General features: G+C 37.7%; 1 protein-coding gene across 1 annotated transcript in view; it reads right to left on the reverse strand.

Annotated features, from left to right (window-relative positions):
• Window positions 1-2,939: 2,939 nt before the first annotated feature.
• LOC136883531 (myb-like protein X) overlaps window positions 2,940-19,445 on the reverse strand; it is a 114,341-nt gene continuing 97,835 nt past the window's right edge. The window contains exon 7 of the mRNA XM_067155898.2: window positions 2,940-4,824. Coding sequence (XP_067011999.2) covers window positions 4,736-4,824 — 89 coding nt within the window. The 3' untranslated portion in view covers window positions 2,940-4,735. The remainder of the gene's footprint in view (window positions 4,825-19,445) is intronic.

Genomic DNA, 19,445 nt, shown 5'->3' on the forward strand with positions numbered 1-19,445 from the left:
ACCTAAAGGGGACCAAAATCCAGATCACCAGCCCCTCATAATGGTACTAATCACTGATAGAGCAAAAACCATGGTGTTACTTCTATAGTGGTAGTAATCACAAGCAACGTAGACCCATGGTGTTCCTCACAGTGGGACTAATCACGGGCGCCGGTATTCCCGAGGTGTTCCTCACTTAGTGGAACGAATCGTCGGCTGCATATACTCATGGTGCTGCCCACATAGTGGTACTAATTATAGGCAATGTAGACCCATGGTGATTCACACATTATGGTAATGCCCACAGGCAACACAAACCCATGGTGTTCCTCGCATAATGGTATTACTCTCAGGCAACGCAGACCCAAGGTTTCCTCACACAGTGGTAGTAATCACGCGCGTCACCCAAACCCGAGGTGTTTCTTACATAGTGGCACTAATCACAGGCAACGTAGACCCAGGGTGTTTCTCATAAAGTGGTACTACTCATAGGTAATGCAGACTCATTCTGAACATAGTGGAACTAACCGGTGGAATGTACACGATGACACTTATCACAAACAACCCCCACAATGGTACTGTTCCTATGTAACGTAGACCATGGCTTTCCTCGCATTGTGTTACAAGTCGAACGTAACGTCGACCCATGGTGTTCCACATGAAATTATACTAATCACGAGTAGTCTCATGGTTCTAATTCATCATCCCTTGGTCACCCCTTTTAGTCATCTTTTACGGCTGGCTGGGGATAACGTGGGTTAGTCTTCATCTGTGCCCCCCACCCACAGGTATATTTTCTAAAAATGCCTATTTGTACGTGTAAAAGCTAAACATATGGAGTAAAGTTAAAAATCACTTTTAGGTCCAATTATGACAGTCAGCATTTGTTAATGCCCATAAATACCTATTTTGACAGTGTGTATTTTCCAAAGATGCCTAACATATTCTGTTTTTTTTTTTTAACATGTCATTTTATTTTTGTTTCAATATATCTCGTTAGTTAGAGATAGCATAATACGATCACATCTTGTGAGGTTCAAGGACATTCTCTCAATTTTAGGATATCATTTCAATTTTTTAAATAATACAAAGTCTGTCTCCTTACTTCAGTTCAGGTCATGGGTTTGATTTCCAATTGGGTCAGGGATTTTAACTGCATCCAATTAACTTCTTTGACTTGGGGACGAGGTGGTTGTGTTGTACCAACATTCTCCCCTTCATATAAATACAACATATCACATTAGCAACCACCACAAAAACATGGAATACACCTGTCCACATCAGTTTCATGTCAGTAAGCGAAAATGGCCAAAAAAAGGACTATGTCTATATGTGCATTGCAGTTTGCACCCACAATTCCACCAGGGTGTTGGAAAAAAAGAAGTTTTAATAGTGTATTTCAACATTTCTAATGCCTATTTAGGTTGCCTCAAGCAGTATTTTTAACACCTATACGTCCTCGACTTAGTTAAGATAAACAAAACTAAAAATGGTCTACCACAAGGTTCAGTATTAGCTCCACTCCTCTTCAATTTTTATATTCATGACTTTACAAGTAATGATATTTATTTTCAGGTTCTGTACAGCCAATAATGATCATAAGACGTATCTGTCCACCTGTTCAATACTTCTATAAATTTAATGATCTCTTTAGATTATTTTACTTGGATATTGGTATATGTTTCAGCTCTTTTGAGCCATCATCTGCCATTAAATCTTCACAATTGGTTAAAAGATATAACCTAAACATGTAGAATTCATACATAACCTGTGTGTTGTACAAGTTCAAAATATTTAGTCTATGTAAGACTATTTAGTCTAAGGAGTAATAGTCTAAGTGAAGATTTAGTGGTTGATGATGGCTCATATGAGCTGGAACATGTATACCAATATCCATGTACAATAATCTAAAGATATTATTGAATTTGAGCCTCTGTGGCTCAGATGGCAGCACATCGGCCTCTCACCGCTGGATACTGTGGTTCAAATCCCGGTCTCTCCATGTGAGATTTGTGCTGGACAAAGTGGAGGCGAGACAGGTTTTTCTCCGGGTACTCCGGTTTTCCCTGTCATCTTTCATTCCAGCAACACTCTCCATTCTCATTTCATAACATCTATCACTCATTAATAATAAATCACTTTGGCAGTGGCGACCCCATCGTACTAACAGCTTACATCTGCTTCATTCATTACATCCCTGACCTGGTCATTGACTGGAAAACAGGTTGTAGGTTTTCATTTTCATTATTGAATTTATAGAAATATTGAATAGGTGCACAAATAGATACTACTTTGGATTATGCACTATTCACTTATTCACTAGAGCCACCAAATTCATCTATGCTGATGATATTGCACAGATGGTGGAAAGCTGCAATTCTGAGGATGGAGAAGACTTCAAGAAGATATCAATTGTCTTTAAGTTTTGGAAACTGAATTCAAGCACCACTAGGAGTGAAGTGTCCTGCTTCCACCTCACTTATCACCTAGTAAACTATGAATCAACTGTTTTATACGGACAAAAGCTCAGGTACAATCAGTTTCAAAATGATCTCTAAACAGCTTTGACAGAATCCTAACACCCCACTAACCTCACTCTTGAAGTTCCCGCAAGGAATGTCATCTTGGAACCTACGCTCTCCTCTTAACTGGTAGCAGCCTTGCCAGCTCTGCTGCAGAATATTGGGGAGTACACATATGCAAAAGGTAGATGACAAGTTAAACGATACAATGCACCATATCACTGGTAATGTGATATCATCCCTATGCCACTGATTACCAGTGCTCAACCACATACCACCACCACACTTAAAGAGGACGCAAGCACTACTGAGAGAAGTGATGAATAAGATCTAGACGTCCTCACTTTCTCTTCACCAGGAATTTTGTCACCCACGATATCAGTGGGCCAGCCTGTATTACTGCCAACAGACTCAAGGATGACGCTTTGACATTAACGAATTGTGGAAGGATGAGTGGTCAAAGATGACTTCTGGAACATTTGTAAATGTCTTAGGTCCAACAAGGGAACTGAACAGTGGAGCTGTCTCAACCATAAGTCGAGACAGAGGGAATCTCCACGACTGTGGTGAGGAAGAGCAGGCCATTTAGCATATTATCCAATGCTGCCCTCTACATTTATATCCTGGAAGCCGTAATGACAAATTAAGATCTTATTCCTAACGTTGTTACTGAGCAAGTGGCCATGCAGTTTGAGTCATGTAGCTGTCGGCTTGCATTTGGGAGATAGTAGGTTCGAACCCCACTGTCAGTAGCCTTGAAGATGATTTCCCATGGCTTCCTATTTTCACACCTTAATTAAGGCCACGGTCACATCGTTAGCACTCCTAGCTCTTTCCTATTCCATAGTCGCCATAAGACCCATCTGCTGTGCGACTTAATAAAAATCTAAGAAATGTTATGAACAGTGAATTTATACTAATTGCCCAGAACCAATAAACAAAATTTAGGAATATTATCCTAATGTTGTTAACTGGCTACAAAATTTAAATATTGATTTCTGAACTTATTTATTTTCATTCACGTTGAATTACTGCAATATTGCCACATATAATTATTAAATAAATATAATGAGACCTTTCCTAACATCCCTTACTGAAGCTACCCACAAAGAGACCAAGAAATGGTCCCAGCAAAGCAAGAAAATGAAGGAATACTGGGCCAACAGGAAAGCTTAAAGTACCAACAAGAAAACCACCTCTGAACCCACTATTACAGACACCAGAACTGGTAAATAACACAGCTGTACCAGAAGCACCATAGTCTATGTTTACAGGCGGACCAAAACAATAAATAAATAAAAACCCATGGCACCACAGCCCTCAAGGGACCTGGCCTACCAACTGACCGCTGCTCAGCCCGATGGCCTGCAGATTACGAGGTGTCATGTGGTCAGCACGACAAATCCTCTCGGCCGTTATTCTTGGCTTTCTAGATTGGAAAATAATTAAATTGATAAATAAATAAATTAATTAAATAAATAAATAAATAAATAAATAAATAAACATAAATAAATTTAGTCATAACATGGAAAGAGCTGCAGAAAGCTTTCTCCTTATTGAACCCTTCATATAGACTATTATGAACAAATATCTCTTAATAAACACCCCTTCAAAGATGTGGACGTGTGGGGAGCAGAAATGAGTTTATCAGAAGCCAATATTTACAAGAAGAGATCTTATCAATGGACAAGGCAATGTGGAGTTAGCCTTCTTAAACTTCCATGTTGCTCTTAATGACCTTTCACTTCATACATCCTTCATCAATATTCCACTGCACCTCTCTGTCTTTAATGTATATTTATACCATACTGCAGAATTGTTATATATTCAAAAATAAATTAACTGAAAATAAAACACTGCAATGATCCTCCATCACTACTGCAAACCAATACGTATAAATACAAATTTCCTTCTTTACAGGTTTTATGTACAGCGGTAATTCATGCAATAACAGTGACAGATAGAGATTCAACGCATATCTTGTTCGTTGAACATAAACATAAAATGTTAATGTAGAATTGCATTTATATAATGTATTACTTGGCAATGACTTGGTATTTCATCATCATCATAATCATCACACACACAGAGACATGCCTACATGCACGCACACACACATACACACACACAAAATAAGAATAGCTCTGTTTGACAGGACATCCTAGAAACTGATTTCTGTTAATCAAATGGGTTGTAAACCTGAAAGACACAATATCACAGATGAAATGATCACATCAGTCGTCCAGCATGGAATCCAGCCAGTCCTCTAAGTCCTCGGAGCTCTTCTCTTGAATGACGCTCGGAAGTTTTGGCTTTTCATCATCTGAAATGCAGAATAACATAAGTTTAACTACAGTACAATGTACAAAGTTAACTCAAGTAATTTATGATGATGATGCTTGTTGTTTAAAGGGGCTTAACATCTAGGTCATCAGCCCCTAATGGTACGAAATGTAATGACAATTTAAAATTCCACAATTTATCCACTGACCAGAACTCAGAACTTGATGATGAAGAATGAATGGACGAACATGAATTCAAAATAATCAGCAGATCCAACTCACAATAATGAAAGTTAAAAATAATTCCAAAATCAATCCACTAACTAGAATTCAAAAAGACAATGATGAACAATGATTATGAACTTAAAACAATGGTATATACTGAGCAAGGGGCTGCTTCCAAAGCACAATTCTGAATTGATGATGCTTTATGCCTGAAGGGGTCCAAAATTCAGGTCAACGGCCCCTTATAATGGTACTTATTGCTAGTAAAGTAGATCTATGGTAATCCGGCCCCGAGGTGTAGGGGGCAAAGCGTCCGCCTGTCACCCAGCGACCCCGGGTTCGATTCCCGGCTGGGTCAGGGGTTTTTAATTGTAAATGATTAATATCCCTGGCCTGGGGACTGGGTGTTTGTGTTGTCCTTAATGTTCCTTTCCTCACATTCAACACTTTACACTTCCACAATTACAATTATATGCAGGTTCAAATCAGATGGTGCAAGTAGTAGCAAAAGATCTACAGAGGTCCAAAGATCGACGTCACAAACAAATATCATTTAAAAAAAACTATGGTATTTCCCATGCAGCAGTACTAATCACTAGTAACGTAGAGTCACGGTGTTCCACACAGTGTGGTATTACTCACAGACAACGCAAAACCCATGGTGTTCCTCATATAGTGGTACTAAACACAGGGACTCATACTATCCTGTGGTGTTCCTCATTTAGTGGGTACTAATCACAGGCAACACAGACCCACGGTGTCACTCATATAATGGTACTAATCACGGGTACTGTAAACCCATAGTGATCCACCCAAGTTGCAGTTAATCACAAACCTATTGTGTACCTCACATAGTGGTACTACTCGCAAGTAAAGTCGACCCATGGTTCTAATTCAATCATCCCTTGGTCACCCCATATTCTCGCCTCTTACAACAGGCAGGGGATACTGTGGGTGTATTTTTCATATACACACTGCCAACTTGAAATAGATAGGCTCTCTCCTCATTCTTGTAATATAATGAATTCTTGCTGTGCGGAATATTCCCAATCCAAGTTGGACCCAATAGAACCTTGCACGCAATGTGGAGTGCCTGTCGTATAGTTTTATCGACATTTAACTTCTGTATTAAATATATTGGACTTCAAGCAAGACAGATTCCCTCTGCGCCAACATTCAACTTTTAATTCTCCACCTGAAGACGCACTCGGAATTCTAGAACTCAATAGAAGCATTTGGACTTGCATTCAACCGGCATATTAGGTTTTCAATGTGCAATTTTAGAGTATTCACCAACAAGGGCATATTTTATTCATCATTGTAGTAATTGTATGATAACTATTGTTACAGTCTAATTGTATTTGACATAAATCCTAAAATTTTATTTGTCACTGACAAGCGCAACATTATTTCACCTATAACAGTTCATCAATCCATCATTGTTGGCTACAGTCGTGAACAAAGGGTGTAGTGTAGTCAAGTAAATATAAATAAAAATCAGCTGACCTTGTATTCCATTCATTTGTACTTCTGAGTAGGTAGTTAAAGTATCGTAATTTATATTTCACTCCCTCGATCTTTCAGTATTTATGAGCGGTTAGCTAATAATAATAATAATAAAGTTCATATGTCCCAGTAATTGCAGTTCAAGTCCCTGGAGTAGTAGTAGTTTTGATAGAAATATTTGAGAAATTATTGTAGACAACCTCGTATTTTTCAGTAGGCCTAATTAAGGACACTTTTATTCTCCATCCCGTGGAGTAGGGAAAATAATAGTAATCCACCAGCTGTAATAATCACAAAACCACATTTCAGTAGAATTGTAGTGAAGATAAGGTATAATATATTAGATAGTATCTTGCCAGTTATATTAGTGTTTTTCTTCATGTACGGCAATCCTTTTGATACTTAAGCATTTAACCAAACGCAGTGTAGTGTAGTGTAGATACATTGTAGTACAGATACATTACATTTAGATAGTGCCGTATCTTGCCTGCTATATTCGTGTCTTATCTTTCGTGTGTATCTATTAGACCGTAATACTAATAATAATTTGTCCAAGCATTTAGCTTCGTTGGTAATCTTTGAGTACAGTAGTTCTTGCAAATTTCATTTCTGTTGTGCTTAGTAGTGACATACGGTACTGTACCGGTATCGTAATTAGGATACGTCTGAAAGTAGTTTAAAATTACTATAGTGTACTGTACAGTAGTATACAAGTAATATCCTATTAGAATTTAGTGTGCTTATTTTATTATTGTAAAATATTTGTGTAGTACTGGTGTAGTAGAGGTATCCGTAGAAACTCTTACTAAAATACTGTTGTTGTAATTAGGATAGGCTTAATTGCAGTTTGGAATTGTGTAGTTCTTGTGTATTACTTTCGATATTCAGTAATTAACAGCAGTTTTTATCCTATTAGGGGTTGTAGGATAAAAAAAATAGAGCACGACTAAGTAGTATTGTAGTGTAGTCGTATATTAATTACCTTATTGTTGTCTACTATCCCAGACAATATATCCCTCCATTCATTTATTTTTTGCAAATGAGTTATTTTATTTTTAATTTCATTTTTTTCCGTAAAGAAGTGAGTGTACTTACTGTGGGTGTGGCGAGGCATTGAGGGGTATGAGGGAAGAGGTGGAAAGTTTGAGGGAGATAATTAGGATTCTCACAGAAGACAGGAAGGAAGATAGGACTCCCTCAAACAATGTACAGGCTACAGTAGGTGTACAAGAGGGAGGGGAAGGAAAGGGAGGAATTGTAGAAGACAGGTGGTCTAATGTTCTAAGGGGAAGGAGATTGCAGGCTAAGGGCTCTATTCAGGATCAGAATTCAGGACAGATGTCTGTGCGAAATCGGTACGAGTCACTCCAGGTAGAACAACAGAGGGAAGATGAGGGACAGGGAACTGTTGCTGAGATGTGTGGAAGTAGGAGGAAGGGAAAAGGTAGGAAAAGGAAATGTAGAGTAGAGAATAGGAAAAGATAGGTGGAACAGGGTCATGGGAAGGAGAAAAGGGAGGAGGAAGTAGCTTCTGCAACTATCAGGAAAGATAGGGCTGAACAGGAGGGGAGGGGATCAAATGAGGTGGGTAGGGTTGAGGCTCTGGTCATGGGGGATTCCATCGTTAGACACGTGGGGAAAGTGTGGAGGAAAGGGAACCAGGGTAGAATGTTATCCAGGAATTAGGTTGAGGCAGATGTTGAGGAAAGTAGAAGAGAGGGAGGAGGGGAAGGAGAAGGTGGTAGTGTTTCACGTTGGTACCAACAACGTAAGGCAAGCTGATATAAGTACCAACATAGTTGGAGATGTGTGGGATCTGGTAAATGCAGCATGGGTGAAGTTTAAGAAAGCAGAGATTGTTATTAGTGGAATACTGTGTAGGAGGATACTGACTGGAGGTTGATTGGGGATTTAAATGAGACTATAGAGTGGGTATGTGGGAAACTGGGAGTGAAATTTCTAGATCCTAATGGGTGGGTAGGAGATACGGATCTGCGCTCAGATGGCCTTCACTTAAACCGCAGTGGTACGTATAAGTTAGGAAATTTGTTTGGAAGAGTAGTGGGAAGGTACATTCAGAGAAACGGAGTGGCCTAGGGAGCGGTGATAAGGGAACAGAGAACTGGAAATCAAGTAGGGATGACATAAAATTGTTAGTGTTGAACTGTAGAAGTATTGTAAAGAAAGGAATAGAATTAAGTAATTTAATAGATATATATTTACCAGATATTGTAATAGGAGTTGAATCATGGCTGAGAAATGATATAATGGATGCAGAAATTTTCTCAAGGCACTGGAGTGTGTATCGTAGAGATAGGATAGAAATGGTGGGAGGGGGAGTGTTCATTCTGGTGAAAGAAGAATTTGTAAGCTACGAAAAAGTTAAAGATGAGACACATGAAATTCTAGGTGTAAGGCTCATTTCTAAAGATAATAGGCAACTTGATATATTTGGAGTGTACAGATCGGGAAAGGGTAGCACTGACGCGGATTCCGAATTATTTGATAGGATAGTCAGCTATGTGGGAAACGACATGGAAAGAAATGTGATTGTAGCGGGAGATCTGAATTTGCCAGATGTCAATTGGGAAGGAAATGCGAACGACAGGAAGTATGACCAACAAATGGCAAATAAGTTAATATGGGAAGGACAGCTGATTCAGAAAGTGATGGAACCAACGAGAGGGAAAAATATCCTGGATGTCGTACTGATAAAACCAGATGAGCTCTACAGGGAAACTGAAGTAATAGATGGTATTAGTGATCATGAAGCTGTTTTTGTCGTAGTTCAAAATAAATGTGATAGAAAGGAAGGTCTTAAAAGTAGGACTGTTAGGCAGGACCAAATGGCTGATAAAGCAGGCATGAGGCAGTTTCTAAAATGTAACTATGATCGGTGGAAAACGGTCAATAAAAATGGAAACAGACTCTGGGATGGGTTTAAAGAAATTGTTGAGAAATGCGAAAACAGGTTTGTACCTTTAAGGGTGGTAAGGAATGGTAAAGACCCACCTTATTGTAATAGAGAAATAAAGAGACTAAGAAGGAGGTGCAGACTGGAAAGAAATAGAGTTAGAAATGGCTGTGGAAGTAAGGAGAAATTGAAGGAACTTACTAGAAAATTGAATCTAGCAAAGAAGGCAGCTAAGGATAACATGATGGCAAGCATAATTGGCAGTCATATAAATTTTAGTGAAAAATGGAAGGGTATGTATAGGTATTTTAAGGCAGAAACAGGTTCCAAGAAGGACATTCCAGGAATAATTAATGAACAAGGGGAGTGTGTATGTAAGGATCTTCAAAAGGCAGAAGTATTCAGTCAGCAGTATGTAAAGATTGTTGGTTACAAGGATGATGTCGAGATAGAGGAGGAGACTAAGGCCAAAGAAGTAATAAAATTTACATATGATAACAATGACATTTACAATAAGATACAAAAGTTGAAAACTAGAAAAGCGGCTGGAATTGATCAGATTTCTGGGTATATACTAAAGACAATGGGTTGGGATATAGTACCATATCTGAAGTACTTATTTGATTATTGTTTGGTCGGAGGAGCTATACCAGATGAATGGAGAGTTGCTACAGTAGCCCCTGTGTATAAAGGAAAGGGTGATAGACATAAAGCTGAAAATTACAGGCCAGTAAGTTTGACATGCATTGTATGTAAGCTTTGGGAAGGCATTCTTTCTGATTATATTAGACATGTTTGTGAAATTAATAACTGGTTCGATAGAAGGCAATTCGGTTTTAGGAAAGGTTATTCCACTGAAGCTCAACTTGTAGGATTCCAGCAAGATATAGCAGATATCTTGGATTCTGGAGGTCAAATGGACTGTATCGCGATTGACCTGTCTAAAGCATTTGATAGGGTGGATCATGGGAGTACTGGCAAAAATGAGTGCAACTGGACTAGACAAAAGAGTGACTGAATGGGTTGCTATATTTCTAGAGAATAGATCTCAGAGAATTAGAGTAGGTGAAGCTTTATCTGACCCTGTAATAATTAAGAGGGGAATTCCTCAAGGCAGTATTATCGGACCTTTATGTTTTCTTATATATATAAATGATATGAGTAAAGGAGTGGAATCGGAGGTAAGGCTTTTTGCAGATGATGTTATTCTCTATAGAATGATAAATAAGTAAGATTGTGAGCAACTGCAACGTGACCTCGAAAATGTTGTGAGATGGACAGCAGGCAATGGTATGTTGATAAACGGGGTTAAAAGTCAGGTTGTGAGTTTCACAAATAGGAAAAGTCCTCTCAGTTTTAATTACTGCGTTGATGGGGTGAAAGTTCCTTTTGGGGATCATTGTAAGTATCTAGGTGTTAATATAAGGAAAGATCTTCATTGGGGTAATCACATAAATGGGATTGTAAATAAAGGGTACAGATCTCTGCACATGGTTATGAGGGTGTTAGGGGTTGTAGTAAGGATGTAAAGGAGAGTGAATGTAAGTCTCTGGTAAGACCCCAACTAGAGTATGGTTCCAGTGTATGGGACCCTCACCAGGATTACCTGATTCAAGAACTGGAAAAAATCCAAAGAAAAGCAGCTCGATTTGTTCTGGGTGATTTCCAACAAAAGAGTAGCATTACAAAAATGTTGCAATGTTTGGGTTGGGAAGAATTGAGAGAAAGAAGAAGAGCTCCTCGACTAAGTGGTATGATCCGAGCTGTCAGCGGAGACATGGTGTGGAATGGCATTAGTAGACAAATAAGTTTGAATGGCGTTTATAAAAGTAGAAAAGATCACAATATGAAGATAAAGTTGGAATTCAAGAGGACAAACTGGGGCAAATATTAATTTATAGGAAGGGGAGTTAGGGATTGGAATAACTTACCAAGGGGGATGTTCAATAAATTTCCAATTTCTTTGAAATCATTTAGGAAAAGGCTAGGAAAGCAACAGATAGGGAATCTGCCACCTGGGCGACTGCCCTAAATGCAGATCAGTATTGATTGATTGATTGATTGATTGATTGATTTTATATGTACATCATCACATCACATACACAGTTCATTCTTTTTAAATCTCATTTCCACAATGTAATTCTCTCTTAGGACTTCGGCATATCCATAAGTATCTTAGTTAGGCTGATGATGACCCATATAGGGTCCAAACTAGTACCTTGTTAATATATTGTAATGTGTTTATAAACATTGCAATTACTGTATAGTATTGAGTAGGTGGAATAAACTTTGTATTTTATACGTAATCTTAATTCAATATGGAACCAATAATGAAGTTTATAACCTTGAATAATGTCAGATGAACAAACTGATGTATGTGTCAAATTCATACGCTGCGTACTGTTTGCTGGTGCCATCTCTTAGTGAAACTGAAAAAGACTTATGCATACACCTGGCACCTCCATTTCTTCTTAGTTTCTAATGAGCTCGTTTCTGCTTCCCAGCTTATTCAGGAGGGCAGGCATCAACATTCATTGAGGAGCCACCTTGACAGATCTTCAGTCTTCATGTTGGATAAGTGTAGGATAAGAAGAAAGCTGGGAGAGTACAGGAAAACAGAAGAAACATAAGATAAAGATGAATACAGATGGTAAAATACCAGGAACACAGGACAAACCCGTGAAGAGGGAAGGACCCGTTAGTATCTCCTTTGGGATTTGTTGGGAAAATAAGTATCAGAGATAGAGCCTTGTCCCATTCAACTTCTCTTGACCCTTCCCTTGAAATTATTTCCAACAGCCTTCACAGATACCTAGGATATAAATCTCATGGTTTTGATTCGTATTGAAGTGTGATCACAATAATAAATAAACTTATGTTGTACTGGTCCACCTTTTCAATACTATATTAAGCAATGTTTACATTACAATTTTAATCTTGGAACTAGTTTCGGCCTTGGCTGGCCATCATCAGCCATAATACAAAACTGTACAAACACAAATTACATTAAAAGGTACTAAAAGCATCTGTGATGAACTATGTGCACATGTAAAATATAAGTTTAGTTATTATGTATGTATGTATTTGATCCTAGACTACTTCATAAGAATGAAATTTCAACACCTAGTGCTCTTTAATATGTTTTAGTGCTTCACAAACGGCAATTGATGGAATTAAACTTCACATTTGATTTACCTTGCACTGTCTTTTATACTTATTTGTGATCGGCTGATGATGACCAAGAATAATTGTCGAAACTGGTACCAATTATAATTAAATAGGAATGTAAAACTTAAATTTCTTATTTTAATAGTATTGAAAAGTTGAACCATCATATATCTTCTCTCCACTTAATAGCGAACGTTGTACTAAGCGATTTTTTAAAATACAGTCTTCATATAGTATTTAACTGGGACCATTAAGATTTCGCAGTTATATACAATACGTTGCTAAAAGTGATGTTGCAATAAGTGGTTTCAACTGTATGATCTTTTAAAATCAGAATGAAATCATGCACACATGTAAATGTTTGTATAAAAAAATTATTATCTGATACACACACAGCCAAGAAGAAACCAATTAAGATCGGTTCAGACTTGGTCCCAAACTCACGGACTGCCTTGCCTTTGTGGATGACCCTGCCATTTTTGTTAACGTCACTGATTCAACAATCAATAAGATCAATAGGCTGACAGAATGATAAGAGAAAGTAGGAATGCAGATTTCCTTTGGGAAAACAAAATATAAGACACACTTATCAGTGATGGACCAGACTGGATAATTACTAATTATGGGAATATTAGAAGAGTCCAACATTTCTGATATCTGGGTGAGGTGGTCCAGCAGAATGTGCAGGAACAGGAAACTATCAACAGCAGGATATATAAATTAGACTGGGCCTACCATCTCACAAAGAACACAAACAACAAAAGGACAATGAGTGCAGAAGCCAAGTTCAGGCACTATAACACAGCAGTTAAATACTAATGTTACAGGCTTTACATCTCATGAACTACTTTTACAGTTTTTGGAGCAAAGCAGTTAAAATAGAGGGACTATATCCACGAGTAGACAGGGATGAGTCAGTCAACTGGAAAAGAGGGAACGCAGCATATTAAGGAACACCCTAGGTAACAAATGGGCAGGTACGACTGAGATCTAGTGAAGAAGTGTACAGCAACGTAGAACCAATCGCAGCTTCTAATGAAATGAAACAGCGTATGGCTTTTAGTGACGGGAGATATCCGAGGTTGTCGGCTTGCCAGGTGCAGGTCCTTTTAGATTTAACTCCCGTAGGCGACCTGCGCATCATGAGGATGAAATGATGATGAAGACGACACATACACCCAACCCGTGAGCCAGCGGAATTAACCAATGATAGTTAAAATTCCCAACCCTGCTGGGAATCAAACCCAGGACCCTTGTGACCGAAGGCCAGCATGCTAACCATTTAGCCATGGAGCCGGACACAGCCTCTATTAAAAAGAAAAGACTGCTATTCAATGGACACATTTTCGGGATGTTAGATGACCGACTAACAAAAAGAATACTGAATTACATCAAACCAAAGTTGACAAGACCGAGGTGGATCCTGGAATGTGAAAAGGATCAGAGGCAGACTGATATCCCAGAACATAAAATTAATAACAGGGTCAAATTTAGACAGATGGTAAAGAGGTACTGAGACTTTAAGCTGGAATCAAAACCCAGAGAGGACCCCCACCCAAAGAACATAAGAAGCGCTGGCAGAAGGGCTCAAGAAACACAGGGAGGATGTCAAAGCCAGAAAAACAAGATATAGACACTGAAATGAAACTGATTATCGCACAGTCCACAGAGACTCAACTTGTATGAAGAAAAAAAAAAACCATTGACTTAACTTGCTCCTTTTCAGACTAACTTCCACTCATTCAAGTATATCTACCAAAGGACTAAGTTTGGACAATATTACACAACTGTTTAGAGTCTTTCTGTTCATCTCATCGAGGCTCTCCCTCCATCTGATGTTGCCTTGCAAGAGAGCACATTTAGGTGGTCAAGCTTAGTCAGCGTACTTCACCCTGATATTGGCAAAAGAAGTAGTCAAATCCTCTTATGAGGCATCTCCAATCACTTCTGCAGCAGTCAACTAGTAGTCTTCAAGACAAAGGCCGGCTACTCGCTGCATTTCCCCAAGAATCTGCTGCATGGCTCCAAGCATTACTTTTGCCTTCTCTTGGTCTCCACGGCCTTCCTTGAGTGAGAAGTAAAGGCAGACACATCCATCACTCCACCATCACTGCCATCATCTTGCAGGCTCTTGTTTTAGCAGAATGTAAGGCCTGCTAATAGCATTATCGAATGCAGTATACAGTGGAACCTCGTTCTCTGTTTTTGGAGGGCTTATATGGGGAAAAAAACTTATATGGGAAAACTGAAAATCTGGATAGGAATTAAATACATCATATTTTGGCTATACACCTCAATAATGAAATATGTATGGTAGTGCAATAATTATAATCTTACAAAACTTCCTGAATAAATTACATGAAGTTGAAAATCTCGATACTTGAAAAATTCAGTTTTATCATAGAAGCTACATCACTTTCCCGTGAAAATTTCTTTCAGGTCAGTAACTTTGACCAGTAAAACTTTCTTAAAAAATATACTATTACATTTTTTTTACAACTCGCTTTACATTGCGCCGAAAAAGATAGGTCTTATAGCAACGATGGGATAGGAAACGGCTAGGAGTTGGAAGGAAATGGCCGTGGCCTTAATTAAGGTACAGACCCAGTATTTGCCTAGTATGAAAAAGGGAAACGATGGAAAACTATCTTCAGGGCTGCCGACAGTAGGGCTTGAAGCCACTATTGATGGTTATGAATTTCATGTTTTTGGTCCGTATTGAACAATATATAAGTAATAATAATAATAACTTAAATGTTTCCACCTTTTCAATACAATATATTCACAAGATTACAAAATTATACGGTACTAGTTTCGACCCATCTAGGGGTCATCATCAGCCGTATTGGAGCAAAGATCATTTGTGGCGAAATCCTAAGACAATATTATTTTAAAGAATAACAAGTGAAATGAGATGTTATGGTAATAGTTAATAATACAAGGAATATACATAATAAGAGGTTTTTAACAAAGAATAAAGTATAAATGGGGTGTTGTAAAAATTATAATCATGGAAATCAGTAAGTTCTTGTATTGAAATGAAATATGGCTTAGGAAGAGGGCTTAAGGTGGGGCTGAAGGGTGCGGGAGAAAGTGTAATTGTCTTGGAAAAGTACCTTTGATTAAATTTAGGATTGAGTTTAGGTTGGCTGCATTATTGTTTCTGAGGAAAGTGATAAATAGATCGAAGAGTATGTTGGGTTTCTCTGAGATTTCATTGAGATTGTGACTGGCATTAAAGTATTGGTCTAGGTGTATGTAGTAATTTTCCATTATGTTCAGTAAAGGGCCCTTGTTTGCTAATACGAGGATGTCCATGTCTTGTTCAATATTGGTGAAATTATGGTTATAATCTTGCATGTGTTGGCCGATGGCTGAAAACTTGTTGTATTTTATTGCGTTAGTGTGCTCGTGGTATCTGATAATGAAGTTTCTCCCGGTTTGCCCGATGTAGGTTTTTTTACAGGTGGTACATTTGATCCTATAAACTCCTGATTTTAAAAAACTGCTGGTCTTGTTGATGTGTGAAGTATTGTATAAAACATTCATGTTCTTATTGTTGGTTTTGAAGGCTATTTTAACGCCTTGTTTCTTAAAGATGTTGGTTAACTTGTAGATATCATTGTTGAACGTGAAGGTGGAAAATGTTAGAGGTTTGGTTATTTCTTTTTTGAGGGTAGTTTTTGGGCGATGTTTGTGTTTATTGATTATCCTTTCTATAAAATGATTGCTGAAGCCGTTGAATTTTGCGATTCCGCGGATTGTGTTGAGTTCGTTTTTTAGATCTTTATTGGACATAGGTATGCTGAAGGCTCGGTGAACTAGGCTGTTGTATGTGGCTCGTTTGTGGGACTGGGGGTGCACTGAATCTTGGCGAATGGTGGAGGCTGTTTGAGTGGGTTTTCTGAAAATTTTATAACTGAAAGAATCTGAGTTTCTAGTGATGGTTAAATCTAGAAAGTTGATTTTTTGATTTGATTCGGATTCTAGTGTGAATTTGATATGAGGATCAATATTGTTGAGTCTTAAGAGGGTGGTGGGTGCGTTAATTGATTTCTCATTCATGATTACAAAGACATCGTCGACATATCTGGCCCAAAAGAGAATGTTTTCGAATTCGTTGTCAATTTTGGTGTATTCGAGGAAGTCCAGGTATATTTCTGCTAAGATACCTGAGGCCGGTGACCCCATTGCCAAACCATTTTGTTGATATATGACATTGTCAAAAGTGAAGAAGTTATTGTCGATGATAAGTTTTAATATTGTGATAAAGTCTTGTATCTCTAGTTTGCTTAAGTGGCTGTTTTTGTTTAAATTGTTTATAATTATCGGAATTAATTTTGATACTTGTATGCTTGGGTACATGTTTACAATATCGAAAGAGTGGATGGAGTGATCCGGTTGCAAATTGAACTTGTTTAGTTTTTCTACTAGCTCAGATGTGTTTTTAATAGACTTTTTGGATAAGAATTGATAATTTTTTCTTAAGAAACATTGGATGAATTGTGATATTCTGTATAAGGGGCTCGGTCTATAGTTGATAATTGGCCGGATGGGAATTCCGGTTTTGTGAATTTTGGGAAGAGCTTTAGCAGTGGGGAGTCCTGGGTTCATATGTATGAGTTTGGATTTTTCCTGTTCGGTAAATAAAAATGAAGTGTTTTTAAGAGTTTGTTTAAGTAGTTTTTGAATTTTTTGGGTGGGGTCTTTTTTGATTATGGAAAATGAGCTGTCTGTGAAAAAGTTTTTTGTTTTTTCAATATATACTTTTTTATCCATGATAACTGTTGCATTGCCTTTGTCAGCTTTGGTTATGATGAGTTCGTTGTCTTTAATTTTCTTCTTGAGGGCGTATATGCGCTTTTGTTCAGCAATTTTTTCTTTATTATTGAGGTTATTTGCGGGGTTGGTTAAATTGTGGAGGATATCAGTCAGTTTCCTTTTAACATCGGTTCTAACCTCATTTTGCGTGTCTTCCGGTATTTTGCTGATGGCTAGCTCTGATTCTGTGATCATAGTAGCGGCTATGTTGAGGCTGTTCAAGTTTGGCCAGTTGTGTTTCGGTCCTTTGGATAAAGTTAAGTGTTCACTTTCACTTAAGGGCGTGTTAGATAGATTTACAACAGCTGGATGAAACTGCGTACGAACGAACGTGTTACTATTGGAGTTTCTAGTTTGTTGGTTATGTAGTTGGCAGTTTTTTAGCCTGTTGAGTTTATTCTCCAAATTTGACTGTTTTTTGGCTAGTTCGTAGAATAATTTGTTCTCTACTTCTTGATAGAATAGTGTCCATTGTGCGTTTGAAAGTAGTTTAGTCGCTGCGAGGTGAGTGTCGTATAATTTCTGATTCAAAAAATATTTCTTCCTGTACAAGAATTTAATTTCGTCTCTTAACCATATTTTGTTTGTTTTGTTTTGAGTTTTGATGGTTTGAGGTGAAGTCCGATGTTTCTTTTTATTGCTTCTTAGAAAATTAGGTGTCAAGTTAAGTGATATACATTGCTTTAGGAAATCGATGTCTTTGCGTAATTTGGCTATCTTTAATTTTAGGCCTAGATATTGAAAGGCTTTCTGTTTTGCCTGGTAAGCTACATCATTGATGGTTATGAATTTCATGTTTTTGGTCCGTATTGAACAATATATAAGTAATAATAATAATAACTTAAATGTTTCCACCTTTTCAATACAATATATTCACAAGATTACAAAATTATACGGTACTAGTTTCGACCCATCTAGGGGTCATCATCAGCCGTATTGGAGCAAAGATCATTTGTGGCGAAATCCTAAGACAATATTATTTTAAAGAATAACAAGTGAAATGAGATGTTATGGTAATAGTTAATAATACAAGGAATATACATAATAAGAGGTTTTTAACAAAGAATAAAGTATAAATGGGGTGTTGTAAAAATTATAATCATGGAAATCAGTAAGTTCTTGTATTGAAATGAAATATGGCTTAGGAAGAGGGCTTAAGGTGGGGCTGAAGGGTGCGGGAGAAAGTGTAATTGTCTTGGAAAAGTACCTTTGATTAAATTTAGGATTGAGTTTAGGTTGGCTGCATTATTGTTTCTGAGGAAAGTGATAAATAGATCGAAGAGTATGTTGGGTTTCTCTGAGATTTCATTGAGATTGTGACTGGCATTAAAGTATTGGTCTAGGTGTATGTAGTAATTTTCCATTATGTTCAGTAAAGGGCCCTTGTTTGCTAATACGAGGATGTCCATGTCTTGTTCAATATTGGTGAAATTATGGTTATAATCTTGCATGTGTTGGCCGATGGCTGAAAACTTGTTGTATTTTATTGCGTTAGTGTGCTCGTGGTATCTGGGAGGAGAAAATAAGACGAACCAGTAAACCAGTTGTTTCCCATGGTCCAAAGTAGGCCAAAATTAGCAGAGAAGGAGAAAACAAAGGACAAAACAAAAAAAAAAGCACATCAGATGATACAAAAGCGCACAACATAATGGGAAATTCCCTTCCTTTTTTTTTTAATCACCCCTTGTTATTTGGTCACCATTCTATGCAGTAAGTTTTTACATGGTAAGTCTTGTACCACATAAATTATCATTAGCCCTCCTCAAATTTAAAGGTTATATTGTACTCAAGAATATGATTTTGAATACAAGTATTTGTTCTCAAGAGTTCTAGAATGCAATATATTCAATTCTGTCCATCACTAATTACGTACAGGCCACAAAATTAACTGAAAAAATAATTATCAAAACTCAAGAAATTCTGTTCATCCATGACCTTGAACTCAGCTGCGAAGTGCATTGAGACACTTATTGCACAAGAAGTGGGCTACATGTGGGAAATGATACAAACTTTTTAAATGTTAGGCTG

Source organism: Anabrus simplex, chromosome 11, assembly GCF_040414725.1.
Source record: "Anabrus simplex isolate iqAnaSimp1 chromosome 11, ASM4041472v1, whole genome shotgun sequence".
Taxonomy (NCBI): domain Eukaryota; kingdom Metazoa; phylum Arthropoda; class Insecta; order Orthoptera; family Tettigoniidae; genus Anabrus; species Anabrus simplex.